This window comes from Drosophila miranda, chromosome XR (genome assembly GCF_003369915.1).
Source record: "Drosophila miranda strain MSH22 chromosome XR, D.miranda_PacBio2.1, whole genome shotgun sequence".
Classification (NCBI taxonomy): domain Eukaryota; kingdom Metazoa; phylum Arthropoda; class Insecta; order Diptera; family Drosophilidae; genus Drosophila; species Drosophila miranda.
In genome coordinates this window covers 7,098,892-7,121,792 of record NC_046674.1, presented here as the reverse complement: position 1 = coordinate 7,121,792, position 22,901 = coordinate 7,098,892, and the positions used below count along the sequence as shown (strand labels likewise).

Sequence of the window (22,901 nt, the reverse complement as noted above, 5' to 3'; positions counted from 1 at the left end):
TAAACAGTGAATACCAAAACCTGAACCATTCTGACAAAAAAGTGAAAACAAGTTTATTTCGTATATTTTGTATATTTAATTGTAGAATAAATACAATTATTTAGGTTAAACATTTAAGCATTTAGAGGCAGCGCCAGCACTAGATAAAGTTGATCTTTAATCATGGGTAAGCACAGACCACACTGGACAGCAACAGAGAATCTCCATCCCCAAAAAATCTGGGGGCCGGTGACGATGAGTCGTCCGTTCGTCTTCATGTCGTAGAAAATAAAAATTGTTGTTTGCTGTTGTTGTTTGCAGGTGGGGTGCTAAGCTACTTTCGCGGACTGCTTGGCTCCAGGGAGATGCGCATATTGATACTGGGGCTGGACGGCGCTGGCAAGACGACCATCCTCTACAGACTGCAGGTGGGCGAAGTGGTGACAACGATACCCACGATTGGCTTCAACGTGGAGCAGGTTACATACAAGAACCTCAAGTTCCAGGTCTGGGACCTGGGCGGACAGACAAGTATTAGGTGAGTATGCGCCAGCCGAAAGATAAAACACAGACGAGTGGAAACGGAGATAAAACCACGTGATTGTTATTGGTATTTTCAGACCCTATTGGCGTTGCTATTATAGCAACACGGATGCCATTATCTATGTGGTGGACTCGGCGGACCGTGATCGGATTGGCATTTCTAAGGACGAGCTGCTGTATATGCTGCGGGAGGAGGAGCTGGCCGGAGCGATACTCGTTGTCCTGGCCAACAAACAGGACATGGAGGGCTGCATGACCGTGGCCGAGGTGCATCATGCGTTAGGGCTGGAGAACCTTAAAAATCGCACATTTCAAATATTCAAAACATCCGCCACCAAAGGCGAAGGCCTCGACCAGGCCATGGACTGGCTATCCAACACTCTGCAGAGTCGTAAATAGTTCTCGTAACGCAAGTCAATCCTCAGCCCCTTAGCCGCCACCTATCAGCCCTACCCCTGTGTAAAAATATTTATCCAAAGCGTCGCCAGCTAAGGATTCGTCTACAGCTTTTTTTTCAAACTTGCAAATTGCGCAGAGAAATCCAAGAAACGAAACGAAAGAACTTTGTAATAACTTCTAGTAATATAATTATTAAATTATAGGATTAAACAAACCACAAATTTACCATTCGGCCAGTCCAAATCTCAGCACACGCTTCTCCTGTGTGTCCAGCTCCATGCGTACCTTCTGTCTCATGTAAAAGATGGGACAGTCGCGGTTCGAGCAGATTACCTCCTCGTGCAACGATCCCTGACAGCGCTGGCATTCGGTCCACAGGCGGGCAAAGGTCTCCTCGAGCCCTCGCTTGGCACCCACCTCCTTCTGGTATAGCTCACTCATCCGTGGCTCACAGTGCGGGCAGAGGCACGACTTCTCATAGCCCTTGGGCATCAGCGTTTTGCAGCCCAGGCAGGCTGACTTTTTGGTCATGAATCCTGCCAGGCCGCCCACCTTGGACGTGACCACAGTGCGAGTGCGTGTGTGCTCTCCCTTGAGGAGTATGGACTCTGCTTTCTCCCCTAGGATCGGCTCGAATATCCTCAGCAGCGGCTTGGACAGCTGCTGCTCCAAATAATAAGTGGCATCGATGGGCACACTGTTCTCCAGGACATACAACGGATCTTCGGCCTTCGCATAGGCCGGCGTGTTCTTGGCCGCCGCACAGATCACATAGGGAACGCGATCTCCCAGCTTCGGGGCTGTGCCCGGATCGCGTTTCTTCATCTTGGCGGCCAGCTCCACGTGCGCCTGCTTTGCCGCATAGTCAGTCTTGGCCAGCTCCTTGGTGATAACCAGCTGGGAGATGTCAATGCGATTGCAGAGCAGATCCGCAATCACCTGCTTGGCATAGGTGACGGCTCCGTCGGGGTCTCGCTCAATGAGCAGCTTCTGTAGACAGGAGTTCATCAGGTTGGCCACCAGCGGAGAGTTGTCGCGCCGCACCGTCTCGATTCCCTTGCAGTCCATTTTGTCGTAGGCCTCCGGCCGGGTGAAGTACAATCCTGCGTAGCGCTTCTTGTTGATCAGCAGGTAGGGATAGTAGACCTTCTCGAATTCCAGCTTTATCGGATGGACAAACTTGGCGCTTACCAGCTCGGCCGCCTCCCTGCCCAGCTCCATGCTCCGCTCCAGAGTCTTGACGCCGAAATTCACCATCACAGAGTCCGTGTCGCCGTAGATGACAACGGCATCGTTCTCGTATCCATTTGCCCGGGTGTAGTGAGATTCCACCTCGTTCTTGGTCAGTTCTATCATGGTTCTGCCGTAGGCTGTGACGCTCCCAGAGATCTCAAGGCATGGTAGCTTGCCCACTTGGGCCCCGGTGAAACCGTACACAGAGTTGGCTGAGATTTTCAGTGCTAATTGGCGGCCATCGAGGACCTTGCGCTTGAATGGGTCTGTCTCCACTTTCAGATCATTCTTGGCACGCTTTCGGGCAGCCAGCAGGGATTCCAGGATCTCTGGCAGCAGACCCCGTCGCACCTCCGACTTGACAAAGTAATTGTTGGCCGGCGTACGCACCACTTGCTCATCCTGCAGGCCATCCTTCTCCCTGAGCTTCTCCCGGCTTCCCCCCAGCACCAAGGTGGTGTAACAGAGATTGTGGGCCATCATTATGCTGGGGTACAGCGAGGCGAAATCCAACGTGGATATGGGATCTGCGTAGTAGCCACGCTTCGGTTCGATTACCGTGGCTCCCTCGTACTGCTCATCCGATCCCTGGGGCGTGTACGAGGGCATTATGTAGCCCTTGGTCTTGGCCTTGCGCAACAGCTGGCTGAGCACTTTGATTTGCTGCCCGCGGGTGAGCAGGCACTCCAGGGAGACGCCCGTTACCCTGGCCATCTCCATGTAGTTGACTATCGCCATGAGCTTCTCCAGCAGGCGGAGTGGCAAATACGCATCCTTGAGGCAGTACATGGCCAGGCGGCGCCGTGTCTGCTCGTCCCCGTTCTGCAGGTCCGTGATAATGCTGTGGTGCACATCCTCCTTCTGCTCCTGCAGGAAGTGATAGCTCACGGCGTTAAGGGTGTACGAACGGAGTTTATATTCCCGCAGCAGGACAAACAGCAAATCGAAGGGCACGCGTCCCTCGAAGTTCACATACTGGTTCTCGCGGCGACCCATTTGCTTGGATTGAAGCACCTGCTCCTTGATCACGGATCGTATGTTCTTAATCCTGCCCAGATACTCGAAATTCTTCACCTTCAGGTGGGCTGCCCGATTGATCAGATAGGGAATGTCAAAGTTGTTGATGTTGTAGCCGGTGAGAATGTCCGGATCCACCTCGCGCACAAACGCGGACCACTTGTCCAGCATCTGGGTCTCCTTGTCGTGGCACAACACCTGGCTGCCAATGATCGGGGCGCACACATTCAGTGTGAAGACATTGCGGATGAAGGGCTCTGGTTCGCCCTGCCGGATGACCATGTTGGCGATCTGTATTACTGGATCCATTTTGGCCTCGGGGAAGATTCCCTTTCGGCCAGCGCATTCAATGTCAAAGGACAAGATGCGGAAGGGGGCTACCTTGGACCATTCCCCCTCGGGTTCGTGGGAGATGAACCTGTCAAAGGCCACATCCACCTCAATCTGACAGCGGGATTCAGGCAGCGGCTTGCTGTTACCACTCCTCAGCCGCCAATGGCCCTGGGGCAGCTCGATCCAGTTGCAGCCAACAACGCCAGTGTCCACCATGAAGCGTATGTCAAAGTCGATGTTATTTTCGAAGGCGCGGCAGTCTTGGAAATCGATTTCGGCCATGATCACCTCCTTCTTGAGCAGGCGCGAGGCGGCGGCCACAAACCGTGGCAGAGTCACTGTAATCTTGATGTACCGCTGCTTCTGGTCTCCGTTGTAGCCATGGATGCTGAGCTTCTCCACCAGTTCCACCATCAGCACTGCCTCTTGGACATTGTCCTTGTTGTTGCGTATATCGGCTATGGTCTTCTGATCTAGCGACTTTTGCAGCTTCTCGCAGTGATATTTCTCGAATTTCGTTGGGGCTTCTATGTAGAAGTACGGACAGAAGCCGTGCACATGGCAGCACACCGAGTTGCCCTGCATGGTGACACCGAACATGCGCACCACCGGCACGGGTCCCAGCTGGGCTCCGGGCATGCCGGGCAGCGGCTGGCCCATATAGTTCTCCACATCCAATTGCTGGAACTCCAAGTTGTCTTTGCTAGGATCCAGTTTGGGAGGCGCTGGCCGTGACCAGCGCTCGCTGGTCTGTTGATTCTCGGGTCCCTCGCCAAGGAGTAGAGTCTGGTCTAGCTCTTCGCTGTTTTCAAAGGCCGCCAGCTCGGCCTCGAAGTCCATTTCCTCATCTTCGTCGGGATTTCTGGGGCCCAAAGAGATGGTTTATTGTGCATTTCACCACCTCGCATTAACGCTAACTCTCACCTGGGTTTCTTGGCCTGGCCATTGGTGTTGCTATTAAATTTACGCTTGGCGTCCATCATAAATGGTCTATTTGTATAAATAAATGAATAAACTCATGGAATCATGGAACGGCAGATTGATGCCAAAAAATAAGGCGGGCTTTAAGCACTGCCAAACAGTGCTGGGAAACGGCCAATTGTTGGCAGTTTTTCGTAGCACTCGGAAAACCCTAGGAAAAGGATATTTTAGAATTGAGGAAATGTTTGTCATCTTAGACTCATGAATGCAGAAACTAGTCGTTTCTGGCTGCGGTTAGACCAAGATAGCTAGCAGGAATAAACCGAATATCAAAATCGAGGACTATGATTAATCCATTGTAGACCAGTGCCTATTAAAATATACTTCAAGAAGTTGAAGAAAATTTAAGAATTTTAGCGTAGTCCAGCTGAAAGTAAATATGATTGGATAGGATGGAAGGATAATTGTCATTGTTAGTATTACTTTCCGCGGTTTAACTCAAGTTGTTATTAAGTTTAAATTAAGAGGTTTCAGTGGGCTAAGTTCGTTTTTTCATCGGTATATTTACGGTGTATTCTGAAAATGAGACGGTATATTTTGGTATATTTCTGAGGGTCTGGATAACGGAGGTTTCTCACACTGGCGCTTTCATGGGGCTCATATGAAAAAAAAGCTCAACAATTTTTGAAACTACATAATGTAGTTCATATGTAGCAAATGTGTAGTTAGCGTGTAGTTGTTGTTAAACCGCATATCAAGAGCGAGGATGAAATGAATACAAATAATTCGTCAGTATATTTACGGTATATTTTTATATTGGGACGGTATATTTTGGTATATTTCTGAGGGTCGGACCGTATATCTTATCGATAAGTCCGCGGTCACACTGGATGTAAAACGCATTAAATTAATAGCCCCCCTCCCCCCGATAGCCGTGTAAATAAATAAATTTAGCTCCGCGTGTGGTCCTATGTCCTATGCGAGGTTCGTATTAGGAAAAAAAAGCGGCTGCTGCAGGAGTAACTGAAATGACAAGGTGGCAGTGAGCGTGAACTACCTGTCCGACCCGACCGACCATCGCCTGGTGGGGGTGTCGTCTCTTCTCTCCTCTCTCTGCCGTCTGTCTCTCTCTCGCACGCGTTGCATTGGAAGGAGGGGGATGGTTAATGTTACGAACGTCGTATCGAAGTGAATCACATTTTGAGCAATAATCGCAAATCATGTACCAAAGCGCCTGCAATGCGGCCACAACGGGCTCTTGTGTCCCTGGAGCAGGCAATCAGACCGATAACGAACGGCAGTCGGCATTGATTGCCCAGCAACCACCCACCGCTCCAGTGGAGCCCGATTACAGTGGCTTCGATATCGTTAAGGCCACCCAGTACGGCGCCATAGCCAGGGTCCGGGAGCTGGTCGAGTCTGGCTGGGATGTGAACCAGCCGGATAGCGAGACGGTCACCCTCCTCCATTGGGCGGCGATCAACAATCGACGAGATATCATCAGGTACTTCCTGGAGAAGGGCGCCACCGTTGATGCCGTTGGGGGTGAGCTGAATGCCACGCCCCTGCACTGGGCTACCAGACAGGGCCACCTGGGTGCCGTAGTCCTGCTCATGGCCGCCGGGGCCGATCCACGGATCCGGGATGCGGAGGGCTGCTCCTGCATACACATTGCAGCTCAGTTCGCCCACACCGCCCTAGTGGCGTACTTCATAGCCAAGGGGGTGGATCCAGATCTACAAGATCGGGGAGGAATGACGGCGCTCATGTGGGCAGCATGGAAGGTGAGTGGATTGGATTCTCTGGCATTCCCTTCATCTGACCTTTGACCCACTTTTAATCATTCAGGTCTGCGCCCTGGATCCCGTGCGCCTGCTGCTCACCCTTGGAGCCAATCCCGCCATGGTTGACTACACGCATGGCAACACGGCCTTGCATTGGGCCATCCTGGCACGCAATGCCACCGCCATTTCCACACTGGTGCTCAAGTCGAAGGCCTCACTGGACGTGCCCAATATGCGGGGAGAGACGCCGCTCACGATGCTCGAGTCTCAGACGGGCGCCATCTGGATCGGGGCCAAGGTAATGGATCGCGTGCGAGAGGCGGCGCTCACCTCACAGCAGCGACGCTCGCTGGTGTCCAAGCTGCGGCACGACAAACGCTTGCGATGGTGGTCAATGGTGGCCTGCCCCTTCACCGCCTTCTATCTGGCAGGGATCGTGTTCACCCTGAACACGCTGTATATCATTAAGTTTTTCCTGCTCGGCTGCTTGTACGGCATATTCCACACAATTGGCAAGACCCTCTTCGATGAGCACCTGATGGCTCTGCTCCCGTTGAGCGTTTACCTGGCCACCAAGGCGTGGTTCTATGTCACCTGGCTGATGTATATCGATGATGCTGTCTCCCTTACGGCCACTGTATGCTTCCTCATCTGCTCCCTGATATTGTGGGTGTGCTTCCTCAAGTCGTGGAAGGGAGATCCGGGCATCATCCGACCAACCAGGGAACAGCGATTCAAGGTGAGAGCTCTGAAATATGTCCCCATTTCCTATTCTCCTTTACACCTTTACTCTTGGAACTCTTTCAGACCATCATTGAGCTATCGGAACGGGGTGGCATTGGTTTTGAGCCCGCCTCCTTTTGCTCCGGCTGCCTGGTGAGGCGACCCATACGCTCCAAGCACTGTTCGGTATGCGATCGATGTGTGGCAAGGTTCGATCATCATTGCCCCTGGGTGGGCAACTGCATTGGGCTGAAGAATCACAGCTACTTCATGGGATTCCTTTGGATGCTCCTGATCATGTGCGTCTGGATGCTGTATGGCGGCTCCAAGTACTACGTGAATCAGTGCAATGTGCACTTTGATGGTGAGTCAACAGACAGCCTTCTCTTCCGATTAAACCATTACGATCATTGCAGACTTCCTTGGGGCGATGCGGGCCATTGGCAACTGCAATGCCTGGGTGGGCTGGGTGATGGGCAATGCCCTGCTCCACATGTCCTGGGTGATTCTGCTGACCATTTGCCAGACATATCAGGTGATTTGCTTGGGCATGACCACCAATGAGCGCATGAATCGGGGTCGCTATCGTCACTTCCAGGCCAAGGGCGGACACAGCCCGTTCACGCGCGGCCCCATACAGAATCTAATTGACTTTTTGGAGTGCAGCTGCTTTGGCCTGGTGCAGCCGAAGCGTGTGGACTGGATGAACTACTACGACTATGATGCCCATGTGCATCAGACCATCGAGAAGGAGCCGCTGCTCAGCGTTGACTGCCCGGACGGGATGGGTGGGGATCATCAGTATGTGTAGGATAAGTCCTATCGGGATGCGAAGACGCTTCAAATGCCCATAGCGCATGTCTAACAACGGAATTGCTTTCGAAAACAAACAGCAACAGCTTCTTCTCTCCCCAATCCCTGAACTCCATCCCCATCCCCATCCCGTATGATTTCCGGAAAACCCTTGTAATTGGTACGCTCTGCTGCAAACTATACAAAAAAAAATAGAACCAATGATTCACAAATGAATTCTACAAACAAAACCAGAAGACAGACAGAAGCGTCATTGCCGACCGATATCGGATATTGGATGGACGAGAGTGGTTTATGGGGGGAGTGCCCCACCCCCCACATACATACGTACATATTAATGCATGTATTACTGTAATTACTCTGTACATTTCTGCATATTAATTCTGCATCTTACACACAAACTACACTTCGATAATAAGCTGAAAGTAATACGCGAACCGACACGGATTTTGTCCCTCTCAAGTATTTGTAATACCAAAAAAAAAACAAAAAAAAAACAGAAACAGAAATGCAAGCAAACAAAAGAAAACGTATGAAAAGAAACACCGAACAAATGCAATACCTAATCTAATACATAAATGCAAAACGAATCAAAACAAAATATTGTTTTAAGCGTGCAATATTCAAGATTCCAATTCAAATAATACGATATTGACAAATTTGTAAAGCGCACACCACACCACAAAAACAAAAACAAAAAGAGAACACCAAAAGAACTTTATACGAGTAGATATCTCAAGCAAGCAAAAAACAAAAAGAAAAATAGGTAAACAAAAACCCATTTGTATTCTCTCTGAGGCTGAAACCTGTGCGAAGTTTCCCTCTTTGGAGGGGAGTGGAGTCTTAAATTATTAGGAAAATGTAAAGTTTTAGTCCAAAGTGTAATTTATTTGGGTATTTGTATTTTGGTTCGATTGGGGAACTGCAACAGCGGACAGGCTCTCTAGATTTTGTGGAAACTTCGCATATGGGAAGGCTACCACCACCACAAAAGTTTACAATCAATCGATGACTCCCAAGGCCCCTAGCATACTTGGATAACAAATTCTAAATGCGATCCAATTCTAATGAAAAAATGCACTAGTCTAGTCAGAAAATCATTTAAGTGAATTTTTTAAGTGCAACAGCAGCCACAAAATCGATACAAAATATTGCGTATATACCAATATCTATATATATATATACATACATATGTAGCTATGAAATTAAATATTTATATTTCTAATGTATGCATCTCTTACACGGGAAAAAAGATGAATTTCAGCAACCTGAGAACACGCAAAAATAACGATCTGTTTCGCAACACGTTACTTAAATGCATTTAAAATTAATTCAAACGATATCTACAGCAGCAAATCTATTGTTGAATCCTTCAAACAAACAAAAACATTTTCAACTATTGTATGTACTAGAAAATATTGATATAGAAAAACACAATAACTTTTTCAATGTATTTTATATTTGAGATTATACAAAACGACGATGACGAGGACGACGACGACGACGACGTCGATGATGATCAAACGATCAGAAGATGATGATGGAGCGCCGATCACAGTGCGATTTGCTATGAAAGTTATTTGTTTAGAATTGATTTTTGTATATGCTTCGCGCTCGTTTGGTAAAAGCTTTGAAAAGACTACAAATAAGAAAAAACAAGTACAGTACTAACATCAAGCCCCAACCTCAAGGCGCATTAATAATCGAGTTAAGTGCTTTCTGGCCTCAATTAATGGCCAAAATCAAAGCCCCATTGCCTACATCTTTAGTTTAGCGGCTAAGTTCAAGACAAATATATACATATACATATATACAAGAATAAAACGAGATATATATACACTATATATCTTTATATACATATATAAATGTGAATGTATTAAATAGTGTGTAGACCGATGAAAATTGTGAGCCCGACGAGGTGTCTGTATGTATGTATGTGTAACAATGTGCGTTAAAAACAAATTTAAATAATATTAAACTTTATTCCGTATTCGAACAACAAAAAACATGGAAATTCTAAAAAAACAAAAAAGACGGATGTGTTGATCTTCTATCTTCTGGAAACAAAGGGATTTGGGGGATCGTATCCCATAGGGTCCATTATCTGCTTGAGATTCACAATTCAATTTCGCGATTGTAATTTATCCTATAATCTTGGTTACAATCAGCACTTCCTCCATAGAGACTTCCCATGGAAAATCTACATAATTCTCAAGCAGTAGGTAGATTATCAATATTCTCATTAACTGAATTCAGAAATTCTACATGAAAATGTTTTGATGAAGAAAATAAACAATGAGAAACAACAATTCAATTCAAGGTTCTAATCTTGTGATGCATAATCCATCCGCTATTAGCTATAGGATGCCGCTTTTATTAGCTAAAGAGATGAGAGAGAGAGATGGATCGAATTTGTATACCTGGTACTCGAAGAATAGGGGTACTTTCGATTTGTGGTGAAAGTGGATGTGTGTAACACCCAGAAGGGAGTGTTTCCGACCTCATAGCGTGTGCACTATATATTTCTGATCAGCATCAATAGCCGAGTCAATAACAGTCCTGTGGTATCACACTGTTACAAGGGTATTTCAATATTTCGACCCGCCCCCAAAATATAGCATCCACAATTTTAAAGACACAAGAAATCATAGAGAATGACCATATCTACCTGATTGCCGAATCTCGATCGGATCGGATCATTATTATAGTCAGAAGGAACAAATGATATCTCCGTGGTTACGCAACGCCTTCCACACTCTTACTCATTCCCTCTCTGGCGGAAGGGAGCGACATTAAACGGATGGTGTTGGTGTGAGAAATGAAATAGAGAGAGACAGATGTAAGCAAGAAATATATGGAAAAATGAAAAGCATCAAATATAGTATGTGAAAATCTCCCGTTTCAGAAAGGGCGATACCAAACGACATATGAGATATGAGATATATATAGTATAAAATACATCGATCATGGGCTCACAAATGTACTGACTGAGTACCGGGTAGAAAGTAGAGCCGCGGCGCTTGCCACGGCTCACAACGTTCCCGCTCGTGATTCTGGAAAATTAAAACTCTGATAAGATTGGGTTTTAATTTGTTTTTTATTGTTTTGATGACATAATATTCTGTAGATTTTAAATTTGTTTAATTTTTTTTATTTTGTTTTTGTTGTCGACATTGATGCATTTATAGGCTCATTTTTTAAAAATAGAATTTCTTGTCCCTTTTTATGATAAATTAAGTTGACTGGTGGTTTTATCCTTTTGTTTTGTGTGATTTTTGCTTGAATTATGTTTATTAAAAGTAAAACATTTAAATATATATGTATATGCAGTTATTAAAACACACACATTATCGATCGCATTTTACACTTAGATTTCGTGATTAGCTGAATCCGTTCTTACATCCATCGTATCGTTAAATTTTAGCATTTTAGCAGGTGTAAATGATATACAATATATAGTTATTCTTGCTTTATGTATACATAAAAAAATTACTTGCTTCGATTGCAAAACAATATATGAGAATATCGCGCGTTTGCAACGTGCCAAATTTGTATATATGTATTTATTTTGCTTTCATTCATTATTATTTTACCTTTTAGTTTTATAGCAAATTAAAAAAAAAAACACAAAGGCCTATGCACTAAAGAAAAAAATTGTTGGGTTAGTTTTGGGAAATATATAAGGATATAGATAGATAGATAATAGATAGATAGATATAGTATATGCGTATAGAGAAGAGAACGTTGAAGGAAGAGTCTCGTCCTGGACTGTGGTCTGTGTGGGTGTCTGTTTCTGGATAATGTCTGGGGGATAGCAATAGCGTCTTTTGTCTATATATATAATATATGTATCAGGTGGGATTTCGGCGTGGCCAGCTTGAGCTCAATATATATATATGCTATATACTATATATACATATATATATGTATGTATGATTTGTATTTGGTCGGAGTAGAAAGAAGCTTTAGGTATTTCATATTCCATTGTTTTGCACACAGAGAAAGTAGAGGAGTTAGGACCGAAAATTTGGTTAAAAGTATATATTGCAATGCGTTTCATAAGCGCACTTGATAAGAGAGGGAGAGGGCGGGAGAATGGTGGAAAAAATCTAACATAAAGTGGTTAAAATATATATATATATACTCGTATGTGTAATCATTTAAGCCTAGAAAAAGTGTTGCAAACTGAGCTTGGGCGTGGCACAAAGACAGGAATTTGAATTTACATCAAGATTTTGATAGCAAAGAATTCACAATTCACGGAAAGAGGGATTATGTCCGAAAAATATCATCATATATCATGGAAATTCCCGATTTTGTGCCACAGAGAAGCGCAATTAGTATGTTTCGGTTAACTACGGTCGCGCCGCAGACTTTTTAGATGCCTTACAGATCTCAGATATCATTATCTTATCCCCTTTTCCCCTCCAGCACTGCAACTAAAACTCGTTTATACGTGGGCCCCCAACAACCGTCAACCGCCAACCGCCAACCACCAACCGCCAGCCAGAGACATTTCAGGAAACCAGCCTCTGAATCAGAACCATCATCCATAAAGCCATCTCCGATCGACCACCAACTCCTACCATTTGGCGTGCGGCAGGAAGCGCAGCGGGGGAAGTCCACGCTCTAAACGATCTATCAATAAATATACCAAATATTTATACATTATACATGCCTTAGTGCCTACGAACGCATGTGTAGACACATGCCTTAAATATAGTATATATGTATTGTATATATAAATTTCTTTTAGTACACATATTAAATATTTTCTTTTAAGTTTTTTTTTCCTTTTCTTTCTTATGTTTTCCTTTTCTTTTCTATTCTTTTCTTTCATTTTGTTTTTCTTCTTTTTAATAAAAAATATATATAAATATATGCTATTTTGAATTTGATTTTATCTCTCTGCTCATATGTATAGTTAATCATCTTTTTTCTTTTCTTTTCATTTGTTTTGTTTTCTTTTCTTTTCCATGTTATTTGTTATTAAATCTTTTTGCTTGCTCAGTTGGTTGTCCATTAAATACGCTTACAGATTTACATATATAGAGTGTATATAAAAAGTTCAATGATTATTGGGTGGACTGGGGAATAGGTTATACATGGGGCTTATGCTGATGCCTGGGCTTTAGTGTACCCCCGCTATAGGGTACCCGCGCCCGCACGCACGCAGAACAACATATCCAGCGATTAGCAATCGTTTCAAACACAATAAAAATTTAATAATTAAAGCAAAACGAAAAAAAAACAAGAATAAATAAGAAATGTGTAAGTAGGGGGTCTTGGTTTTCATCAAAATTATAAAACATATATATTATATATATGTATATAAAAAGAAGCCTTAAGCCTACGTATGTCGAGCGGTGGTGGTAGATAAGAGATAAGAGATGAGACTGAAGAAAGGGTCTGAGAAAAGTGACGTGTGTGGTGTGGTGTGTTGTGTTGTGTTGTGGCGTGGGCGTGGGCATGGGCATGGGCATGGGCATGGGCGTGTTTGTTTGTTTGTTTGCTTGCTTATATGCCTGCTTGGTCTTGTATTAATATGTATAAACGTTTATCATATATTTATAAACATTAATTCCCACTGATGTTACGTCTTTTGCAGCAGCTCGCTTTGTGGGCTGGGCGGACTGGGCGACTGTTGTTGCAGCATGGTCGGGGCAGACAGTGTGGTTGCCTGTGTAATAACTGTCGTGGCAGAGATGGTCTGTTGTTGTTGCTGCTGCTGCTGTAGCTGATTGGGTGCCTGCTGCAGCTCCTGTGTATGCTGCTGTTGCTGCTGCAGCTGGTGCTGGTTCGTTTGATGATTGTTCAGCGGCTGATTTGAATTGCAGAGCACCGAATAGACGGAATCAACTTTGCTTAGCTTCTCGAAGAGCGGTATCAGTTCGCGTAGTTCACAGTCGGTGACATCGTCGAACCAAGACTTTACAGGAACCTTAAACAGACAAGAACATAGCCAATTAATTGGCATCTAGAATGTGTTTCAATGTTTCAATTACTTACTGCATTATCTGGATGAAATATATAACTGGCCGGTGAATTGTCAACAATGACAATCTTTTGCAGATCACGACCCAAACGATTAAGATCCTTAATGTAATTACCCCTGTAGTAAACGCACGATTCCCTAAACAGTCTTGCACGAAACACATTCCACCTGCAATTCAAATTTGAGTATTTTTTGTATTAATACGCCTTCCATTCCGTTCCATTCCATTCCAGTGATGACACTCACTTGTCTAACAGATCTGCTACGGGATCTGCATATTTGGCTAGTGATGCTGTAAACAAAACGCACTCGTACAACTCGCCCATCTTCTGCAGAAACTCATCCACATGCGGTCGCTTCAGAACGTACACCTGATGTACGGTTCCATCGATCTCCACGGGCACTATGAAGTCTGCATTCGGAATGGGCTAAACACCAAAGGACAAATCAATTAAATTTTCATATTTGCACTGATATTTTGGTGGCAGGGGAGACTCACCTTAAAACTACTATGCACTAGGGTCTCATCCAAGTCGATAACCATGCACTTTCTGTGCATATCGGTGAGCCTAACCTGAGGTAGTAGGTACCTTTGTTGGTCCTGTAAAGGTGGCGGTGTAGTCGAGCCATCGATTTGCGTGCCATTCTGATTGGTTTTTGTTCGATTTCGTCGCCAACAGCAGAGCAGGGACTGGATAAATCCTCGCTTTTGTGGCTTTAAGCGTTCCACATCGTCTGTGGATAACAGAGGGAGGGGATTATTATTAGAATTATATTAGAACTACAAAATTAGATTAATTCCGCAATATATTCTATTACAAATAAGATCCGATTGAATTGTTAATATAGAAATTCCTTCGCATATCCATTCTTAAACTGTTTTCTACTAAACAGAAGACTTTCCGCCTCAAGTAATTACCGTTCAAGTTCATATATTTACATAGAAATACCATATTAAACTGTTTCCGATCAAGTTCATATGCATATATAGAAATTCCTTTAGATTTTCCTAATGGCTCCATCAATTTAAATACAAATTCCACACAGCCTTTCCATAAAAACTTCTCTCCGAACTGACTCTATATTTAAGACGCCGCAGCACACAAAACGCCCACTAATTTTCCACATTTACTCGAACGTATATATTGTATACTGTATATATATATATATATATATATATATATATATATATATTTCCATTCCTTCCATTTGTATCTGTTGTTTGTTGGTTTGGCTGGATTACTATTTACGGATTTTCAGTTCATAAAGGCATAAACATTTCGGTATGTGTGTTGCTAAAAATTAGCATAGAACAAATATAGGTCTATTCCGATTTCTATATCTGATGGTTAATACTGCAGTACTACATGCAATGCAGATAGTCTGCTTTTCGTGTTTATTTGTGCGAAAATGTTTAAAAATAGAAGTCAAAGGCCGAAAGCAACAGTGGGGGAAGGGTATGGGTACGGTGGGTACGGGGGGTACGGATGGGGGTGGCGTTGGTTGCGGGGCGTGTGCCTCATACAACATGCGTTTAATCGATGGGAAATTGCTATAATTGCATGCAAAAGCACACACACAAGGAGCTGGCTAGAGAGGTACGGGGAGATAGTTGGTTGTAGATAGAGAGATAGATTGGATAGAAGGTCACAGGTTGACCTTTAAGCAGACGCCACCTTTCGCGAGGGGCTGGCAGGTCGGCCACAGTCCGTCCGCCATTTGCATTGTGTGCCAACAAAAGGAAACAGCAGTCAAACATCACTTAGCAGAGAAAACAAGCCTCAAGTGCAGCGATATACCGTATGGGCGAGGTAGAGAGGGAGTGGGAGAGAGAGAAATAGAGGGTGCTTTGTTGGGCAAGGAGGTTCTGGGCGTAATGGAATGCAGTAGCGCAAGAGGGACAAGAGATGCTTGCCTGCCTGCTTGCCCGCCTCACAGCTCTTCTTCAGCTCTAAGCCAAACGTAACGGTTCATTGAACCGTTAGCCAAGTGAAAACTAAGCTTAGGATGTGACGACGAGCTTTTTTTTTATTTTGTGTTCTTGTTTCTCTTTTCTTTTCTTCTTAATGTTTTTCTATGTTTTTCTCCACCCCGTCCTTACCCGCCAAACACCGACTGAAGTGGAAATGCACTTGAATATTTTATGAGCGTGCTGTTGCTGTTGCTGTAGCTGTAGCTGGTGTTGCTGCTGCTGCTTTGGCAGCATAATGAAAGCTTTTCTTTTCCCAGCGTCTGGCATCCATGTAATTACCCTCTCAACCCTTTGCTTTTACGGGGGAGGAAGACGGCGAATGAGACGGCGAGAGAGAATGAACCCCCCACGAAAAGAAACCCTCAACTTGTTGAAACTCTTCTGTAGTACGAGTATAGGTATACATAGGTTTATGGGTATATCCTTGCTAATTTTATTGACAGCCCCCCCGCCCCCATCTATATTTGGGTCGCTCTGATGGATGCGGGCAGGCAACACCTTCGTCAGGCCCACACCACCTCCGCCAACAAGCACCTATCGAATCAACCCGACAACAGGCGACCAACCCACATCACATCCATCCACATCATACACTCAAATAGGCTTTTGGCCTATTTTTAAGGTGTTTCAAGTAAACTGTGTTGTTGAAGAACGCTTCGGCTGACTGTACGGCGTGGGCTGTTGTTCTTGTGTGTGTGTGTGTGTGTGTGTGTGTCTGTGTGCTCTCCCCCATCGCATTCCTTTTGTTCTTTTTCCGCAGACGACATATTTAGATGACCATATTTATAGATCATTATTGGAGCAACAATCTGTCATGTCTCTCCGAGGTTCTTGTTTTAATAGACAGCCAAATATGGGCACAAATATGCGGAGCAGGCCAAGCGAATTTAATGTACGAAATAGGGTCATAAATTTCCGAGGAGAGGACATTCGCAGTATACTTCATTCAGCATAGAAGAATCTACTAGAAATAATAACTAAAGGACTATGCAGTTCCATTCCATGCTAGCCATTTTTTGGGGGGCATTCCCATAACCAATTCCAATAGCAATTTCCCTTCAAAGCGACAACAAACACAATTTTTGTAAAGCAATACGGGAGATTAAATCACAGACTTATGCAAAAAGAGAAGAGGACCGCTGCATTAATTTATGCAAATGTAAATCCTTCTCCGCCAGACCGTTAAACGGCCTTACGCGTCAATTGGATTGCGAATCCACAGGACAACAGACAAATCTGTATATTTGTATGTGTATTACATAAATATATGTATGTTCACTGATGTGGAACGCGGCATTGAAAAATATTCGAACGATTTTCTTTTGTTATAATTTATATGTATGTATATGTATTTGTTTTTTGACAAGTTTCTTCTGTTTCTGCTGGCGGGCAAGGTCTTGTCGTGAGATAAGGAGGGGCAGAGAGTGGCAGAGTCAGCGGCAACATTTGATAATTAATTTAAAGTAAAAAAAAGAAAGAAAAAAAAAGCCATCAGCAAAAACAACAAAAAATTCATATGAAATCAAGAGCGAATACATACAGCGCTTATCTAATCAAAATGTTTGTTATCTCAAGGAGAGGGGGCCAGGCCACATTATGATATCATTCTCGAAGCCAACTCCAACGACAAACCACAAATTTTCGACCTTCAGCATATTTATGAAGCTTTTTTCTTCAAGACAGCGGGCAGCTCGGCATTAAAGCTGAACGAAACCAAAATGGCACGTGATATAATAGTGATATATGTATGTGTCTGAATATCTAGAGAAACACCTGCCTCAAAGGGGAAACTCCCTTAGCATTGCAGCATCCACATTTATGGTCTTTGTCATTTTTTTTTTTTGGGGTTGGACCTTTATTTAACCCCCAGAATGTGGTTCAATGAACCCCCCCACATCATATCAGTTATAGAGATAAAATCTCCATGTACAGAACTTGTGGTTGACCTTTATCAATTTGATGAAAAGAAGAAAAGTTCTTTGAAACAATTGCTTATTTATATCGTATATGTGGGGAAATACTTAGCCCCTGAGGCCATCGAAAAATCATTTGCACGCAATCATCATACAATCCGTATACATACATATGTATAATCTTTTTCATTTTGTTCAATAATTATGCCGCCTTGCAGTGCTCGGGACTCTGCATCTGTTGTGTGTCTGTTTAGTGAATCGAAAAGCATTGTAGCAGGTCGACATTGGGATACGCTTAATACAAAAGAGAGTATAAATTTCCTCGAGATGAAAGTAGGTAAATGACACCCAATAACTGGAAATAACTGGGAAAGACACCGCTACATTACCATTCCATGCATTCCATTCCGTTTCAATTTTAGATACATTCCATTGTGCGTTGTGCTCCCGAGCACTTTGAACCCGCGTTTCGCATTCGTTTATTTAACGTTTTGCTGTTATTTATAGATCTGCCAATTAATGAATAAAATGATAAACTTTTCGAGCATGGGCGGATGGGGAATAAAGGGCATTAGAGTGAAACAAATCAAAATTAAAAAAAAAGGGGAAAACGCTCTGTCTGTGTGCGTTCTGTGTGTTTGTGGGGAATATGGGTGTCGTTGGGGCTGCTGGTTGTGTGCGTGAGTAATTTGGCTTTAAAGACCTTGAGAAAATTGAAAAATCACAGCAATACAGCTAAAACAGCGAGAAATGAGATACTACGAGAGCGTTGCCCATAAAAACCATATAGATAGGTTTATACTTATGTATTGTATATATATATATATATATATATAAATATTTATACACGGTGAGACAAAAGCACTTAGGCGGTGGTGGTGGCACCCACTCTGAAATTTTGTATAAAAAAAGGAAAAACATATTTCAACTGTTGCTCTGCCGGTCGTTCGTTCTTCTTCTAATGCTGGGCTCTTCACACCCACACGCACGCACGCCTGGACAGGCCAGCACAGCTGTGATGACGTCTCTCTCTCTCTCTCTCTCTCTCTCCCTCTGCGTCTCGCCGTCTATTGCTTTAAGCTCAACAAGTATGGATGAGAAAAACTGCCCCCAAAGACCCTATTTGGAACCAACAACTGCAATGGGAACTTGATTCAAACTAGAAATCAGCTTTGAACCAAAGTTATTATGTGAAAAAAGACATATTGATGGATTTTACAGGTAAAGTGAAAGAAAATATTTTTCATTTGCGCCAAATTGGCAGCCCCGCCGATTAAAAGTGGGCAAAGCAGCCAGCGAGAGAGACGTCAATTAACACCTAACCGCAATTCGTACAAACATATAGATTTCTATATACGTATGTGCATATATACTATATGTACATATATGTACATACATATATGGTTTGCACATATGCGATCGCAGGTTAGATTACATTTGTTATTACTTTAAGACGTTCATCGCGGTTTTTGCACTTGGGCCCCACCCCGCCGTCACTGCACTCAGATTTTCATAGTCGCGTAAAGCTCTCTCCCTCCCTATATTTACAGCAAGAGTGTGGTGGAGCCTCTCTTTCTATCTGTCTCTCACACCATTCATTCATTCATTCATTCATTCTCGCAACCGTTAAGCTACACTTTTTTTGTTCGTCTCATGGTTTTGTTTGTTTGTTTGTTTGCATCACTAGAAAAATAAGAAATAAAACTAGTTGTGGGACTCCTCTCCATACCGGTTTTCCTCTTTTATAAGCATTTCTCAGTGTTTCTTCCGTTTTTTTTCCCCCTGCTGCTGTGCAATTTAATTGGCGGTTTCTATTGTTGGACTTGGGTCGCGCGCTTCTCCGAAAGTAAACATGCGAAGGGGAAAGAAAAAGAAAAGGTTTTCGTGCACTCTACAAAGGCCATGACGTCACACGCATGGCAAAGACGTCATCAATTGATTACAGGTGGACGGTGGGGGATTGTGGGTGACGGTGTGGTAGGAAGGCGGGGGGTTAAGCGAGAGGTAGAGTTGCAACTGCGTCGCAAATAATTCGATAACTACAAACGAAGCTAGCAAGTGGTTAGATCATTCACAGTAGACAAGAGAAGAGCGAATGGGGAGAGAGACATATAGAGAGAGAAAAAAAGTGAATACCAAAAAGGGGCCGACATACATATATACATGTGTACATATACATATGTACATATATGAAAGGTCACTGGGGTGCGGGGACAAGTGTCCTTTGGGGCCGATTTCATCGTCTTTGTTGTGACGCCTTTCGATTATTGATGACTCACGGAGACGTCGACGACGACTACAATGCGTTCGCTCTTATTTTTGTATTATTTTTTTGTGATTTTCTTTTTGCTCACCTTTATCATTCGGATAGCTGGGATAAACATTCAGTTGCTCATCATCGCGGGACACTTGTGTGATTATTGATGTTGCATCCATTTAAGCACACAATTTTGGATGTTGCCTGGCTGGCTGGCAAAAGGTTGCAACTCTCTCTCAATTCGGTCTCCTTGGCAGGTTGAACTCTTGGGAAACGCTGCAACGATGTGGGTTGGCAATCATTAAAAAATCACTCGAATATAATTACGTTTTCTCTTTCGCACTCGTTAATTTTCTTGAGAAACTTCCATGTTTTCTTTATATAGAAACACTTGCACGCACACAACCACACCACATACATTAATTTATATACATCGCACAGACACACACTGGCACGCACACAACAGCAGGCTGTGCGGCTGCCCCAGACAGTGGAATTTTACAATTACGCTTTGGCAGTCCATTCGCTTAGCGTTTTGCGGCTCAGAATGCAAATGGCTTTGATGGTTTTTCCCCTTTGATATTCACCTCTCGCTGCGGACAGATTGCACTTTAAAAAATTGATATTCCTTTTCGTATCGTATGCTTGGGAGAGTAATGCTAAAAAACACTTTCTTTTCCGCTGCTCATTCTTTTTTATTTTTCTTCGCGTCTGCTTTTCGCACGCAGCTTCTGAGCGTTTTATTTATAAACACATACACGAACACTCACACTACACTCCACACAATCACACACACGCAGGCCCAACTCCTCGACTGCTGTTCTTTGATTCTAGTTATTTAATTTTTCGCCTTCGTATTGCTCGTTTTCATTTTATTTATTCAATCTAATTTTTTAATTAATAAAAACAAAACGTGCACGGACGAAAAAAATCAAGATTGAAGCGACGGGCGACACGGCGTGGACACTGGTGTGTTTTGTATTGAAAAAGTAACAAAAACGAACTTAACCCACTGAACCCCCCCATATTTAAACAGGTGAACTACTTGAGCTAAATGGCGGAAAATAATACTGTATGTAAATTCCTTCCTGAGGATCCACCCCTTCTATTTACTGAACCACGATAGCTCTCACCTGAACTGCGCTAAAATTCTTCATGTGTCATTATTTTCGTGTAGTGTACAATGGTCGTGGTCTACAATGGGTTAATCGTTTTCTGTCCATGATCGGAATGCATATTCCTCGATTTTGATATTCGGCCTAATGTTACAAGCTAGCTAGGATTCTCAGCTCTGAATTTATAATTTTATCCGATTGATGTCTAAGTTTTCTACAGGACTGGCTGGTTTTAAGGACTCTCCTGTATGGAATTGTATCTAAAATAAGGTTTAAGCAAAATTTCATCCCACCACGAAAAAGAGAGAAGATGTGCCAGTGTAATGAAACGTAAGAGCAGAATTCGCTGCGCCGCGAGCAGCTAAAATCATCGTTGCGCCGATAGTCATACCGATATATCCCGGTCCGGCAGCCCTTGGCTATTGTTGTTACGCGAGCGACTTTTTGCTTTAATTTCTAGCTAAATTATCAAAGATATTGGCTTAAATGTTGGCTATACGCAGCTCACAGAGACTGAGCTTACGGTAAGCTTTAATTTGGATCTAATCATCTTCTGCGAATTATAAACTTTTCTGTTTTCCCTCTAGGTCTTTGCTGCCGGCTGTCTACAAAAACGTGGGATTGGTCAACAGCTACTCCTCCTCCTCGCAGTCCAAAGACGACGACGGGGGGTACTCCTCCTCTGACGATGAAAAGCCCAGGAAAAAGGTACACAAAAAGCCAGAGGAGACAGCCGCCCAACGCTTGAATCGCCTGCTTGGCAGCATGCAGGCCACAGACCAAATGTCGGCTGCAGATTTTCCCCGTCCTGGCGATGCCAATCGTCGCCGCAAGGAGGCCTTGAAGCAGGACGCTGCATCAAAAAATGTCCTAACGGCAGCCAAGAACATTGCCAGCATGCTGGGCACCAGCGAGAGTGACAAAAAGCAGACAGAATCCGAGCTACTGGCCAAACTGCTGGGCCATGGTCCAGAAGCTCCGCCATCGGCGTCGGGCGAAGCACAGACAGCAGATCCGGCAGCCGGCGGAGGAGGCGCCCCAGAGAAGGAGCTTAATCTGAGGTGAGTGCAATGCACCCGCATTGAGATTATTTCCTACTCACTCTCTATCTCTCTCTCTCTCTCTCCTTCCAGCCAACTGATTGTGGGCATGAAAATCGATCGTCGCCAGCAGCCGCAGCAGACCGAGCAGACGCGTGGGGAGTACGTGCGGCGCACCTTGGCCTCGCGCCCGAAGCATTCGGATCGATATCAGCAGCGCCCGCAGAGGCACACAAAGCGCGAAGCCGAATCCTTCACGGGCAGCGTCAATCTGTTTGGCGGCGAGCCTCTGGGCATCTTCAAGGAACCCCTGCCGATCTCAGACGACATTCTCTCCACCTGGTCGCAGCTGAGCGAGCGCGAGCTCAGTCTTCATGCCGCCCATCCGCCGGCAAACTACTTCGAGCAGATGGTCCTGTGGACGGAGCAGGGCAAGGTCTGGCGCTTCCCCATTGACAACGAGCAGGATTGGGGGGACGAGGTTAATGTGGACTTCTCGGAGCACATCTTTCTCGACCAGCATCTGGAGGGGTGGTGTCCCAGCCGGGGACCCATTCGGCATTTCATGGAGCTCGTCTGCGTGGGTCTCTCCAAGAATCCCTACGTGACGGCCCAGGAAAAGAAGGATCACATTCTGTGGTTCCGCGACTACTTCGAGGCGAAGAAGGACATCCTCAAGGACCTGATGGACAAGGAGCCCAGCAGCAAGAGCAAGAGTATTTCCGCTTAAACAAGGCATGGCTTGAGGCCGTCGTTTTGGTGGAATATTTGTTAAAAATATATATTTTCTTCTTTATAAGACGATCGATATCGATATATAGAAGAGATATTTGTGTAGATATATATAGAGTTGTATATATATGT

The 22,901-nt window shown here is 44.3% G+C and overlaps 5 protein-coding genes across 6 annotated transcripts; 3 read left to right on the top strand and 2 right to left on the bottom strand.

Annotated features, from left to right (window-relative positions):
* Positions 1-7: 7 nt before the first annotated feature.
* LOC108152600 (ADP-ribosylation factor-like protein 1) lies at positions 8-1,135 on the top strand. The gene is made up of 3 exons (XM_017282056.2): positions 8-166; positions 301-517; positions 600-1,135. Exons 1-3 carry the CDS (start codon positions 163-165, stop codon positions 919-921), a joined length of 543 nt encoding a protein of 180 aa, XP_017137545.1. The 5' UTR covers positions 8-162; the 3' UTR covers positions 922-1,135.
* Positions 1,086-4,590, bottom strand: LOC108152599 (DNA polymerase delta catalytic subunit). The gene is made up of 2 exons (XM_017282055.2): positions 4,429-4,590; positions 1,086-4,366 (listed from the first exon to the last, which is right to left on the bottom strand). Exons 1-2 carry the CDS (start codon positions 4,485-4,487, stop codon positions 1,144-1,146), a joined length of 3,282 nt encoding a protein of 1,093 aa, XP_017137544.1. The 5' UTR covers positions 4,488-4,590; the 3' UTR covers positions 1,086-1,143.
* A 1,055-nt stretch (positions 4,591-5,645) lies between these two features.
* LOC108152692 (palmitoyltransferase Hip14) lies at positions 5,646-8,424 on the top strand. Its single transcript, XM_017282195.2, has 4 exons — positions 5,646-6,209; positions 6,274-6,948; positions 7,017-7,296; positions 7,349-8,424. The coding sequence occupies exons 1-4, from the start codon at positions 5,646-5,648 to the stop codon at positions 7,741-7,743; spliced, it is 1,914 nt and encodes a 637-aa protein (XP_017137684.1). The 3' UTR covers positions 7,744-8,424.
* Positions 8,425-12,595: 4,171 nt separating this feature from the next.
* Positions 12,596-20,868, bottom strand: LOC108153021 (carboxy-terminal domain RNA polymerase II polypeptide A small phosphatase 1). 2 transcript variants are annotated; one of them, XM_017282772.2, is made up of 6 exons: positions 20,470-20,868; positions 19,980-20,158; positions 14,240-14,475; positions 13,987-14,168; positions 13,755-13,908; positions 12,596-13,686 (listed from the first exon to the last, which is right to left on the bottom strand). In XM_017282772.2, the coding sequence occupies exons 2-6, from the start codon at positions 20,059-20,061 to the stop codon at positions 13,339-13,341; spliced, it is 1,002 nt and encodes a 333-aa protein (XP_017138261.1). In that variant the 5' UTR covers positions 20,062-20,158; positions 20,470-20,868; the 3' UTR covers positions 12,596-13,338. The 2 variants fall into 2 exon arrangements, with proteins under 2 accessions (XP_017138261.1, XP_017138262.1); XM_017282773.2 differs by having other exon boundaries at positions 20,653-20,868.
* A 509-nt stretch (positions 20,869-21,377) lies between these two features.
* On the top strand, positions 21,378-22,878 carry LOC108152702 (28S ribosomal protein S31, mitochondrial). The gene is made up of 3 exons (XM_017282222.2): positions 21,378-21,521; positions 21,585-22,058; positions 22,131-22,878. Exons 1-3 carry the CDS (start codon positions 21,484-21,486, stop codon positions 22,765-22,767), a joined length of 1,149 nt encoding a protein of 382 aa, XP_017137711.1. The 5' UTR covers positions 21,378-21,483; the 3' UTR covers positions 22,768-22,878.
* The last annotated feature ends 23 nt before the right edge of the window (positions 22,879-22,901 follow it).

Excerpts from the sequence above, each read along its gene's own strand:
- LOC108152702 (XM_017282222.2), top strand. The coding sequence starts at position 21,484 with ATGTTGGCTATACGCAGCTCACAGAGACTGAGCTTACG. Across the intron at positions 21,522-21,584 it reads TCACAGAGACTGAGCTTACG|GTCTTTGCTGCCGGCTGTCT; the intron begins GTAAGCTTTAAT and ends TTTTCCCTCTAG. Across the intron at positions 22,059-22,130 it reads GAGAAGGAGCTTAATCTGAG|CCAACTGATTGTGGGCATGA; the intron begins GTGAGTGCAATG and ends CTCTCCTTCCAG.
- LOC108152692 (XM_017282195.2), top strand. The coding sequence starts at position 5,646 with ATGTACCAAAGCGCCTGCAATGCGGCCACAACGGGCTCTTGTGTCCCT. Across the intron at positions 6,949-7,016 it reads CCAGGGAACAGCGATTCAAG|ACCATCATTGAGCTATCGGA; the intron begins GTGAGAGCTCTG and ends GAACTCTTTCAG. Across the intron at positions 7,297-7,348 it reads GTGCAATGTGCACTTTGATG|ACTTCCTTGGGGCGATGCGG; the intron begins GTGAGTCAACAG and ends CGATCATTGCAG.
- LOC108152599 (XM_017282055.2), bottom strand. The coding sequence starts at position 4,487 with ATGATGGACGCCAAGCGTAAATTTAATAGCAACACCAATGGCCAGGCC. Across the intron at positions 4,367-4,428 it reads GGCCAGGCCAAGAAACCCAG|AAATCCCGACGAAGATGAGG; the intron begins GTGAGAGTTAGC and ends TTTGGGCCCCAG.
- LOC108153021 (XM_017282772.2), bottom strand. The coding sequence starts at position 20,061 with ATGGATGCAACATCAATAATCACACAAGTGTCCCGCGATGATGAGCAA. Across the intron at positions 14,476-19,979 it reads CAGCTATCCGAATGATAAAG|ACGATGTGGAACGCTTAAAG; the intron begins GTGAGCAAAAAG and ends TGTTATCCACAG. Across the intron at positions 13,909-13,986 it reads GTAGCAGATCTGTTAGACAA|GTGGAATGTGTTTCGTGCAA; the intron begins GTGAGTGTCATC and ends TTTGAATTGCAG.
- LOC108152600 (XM_017282056.2), top strand. Across the intron at positions 518-599 it reads GGCGGACAGACAAGTATTAG|ACCCTATTGGCGTTGCTATT; the intron begins GTGAGTATGCGC and ends TGGTATTTTCAG.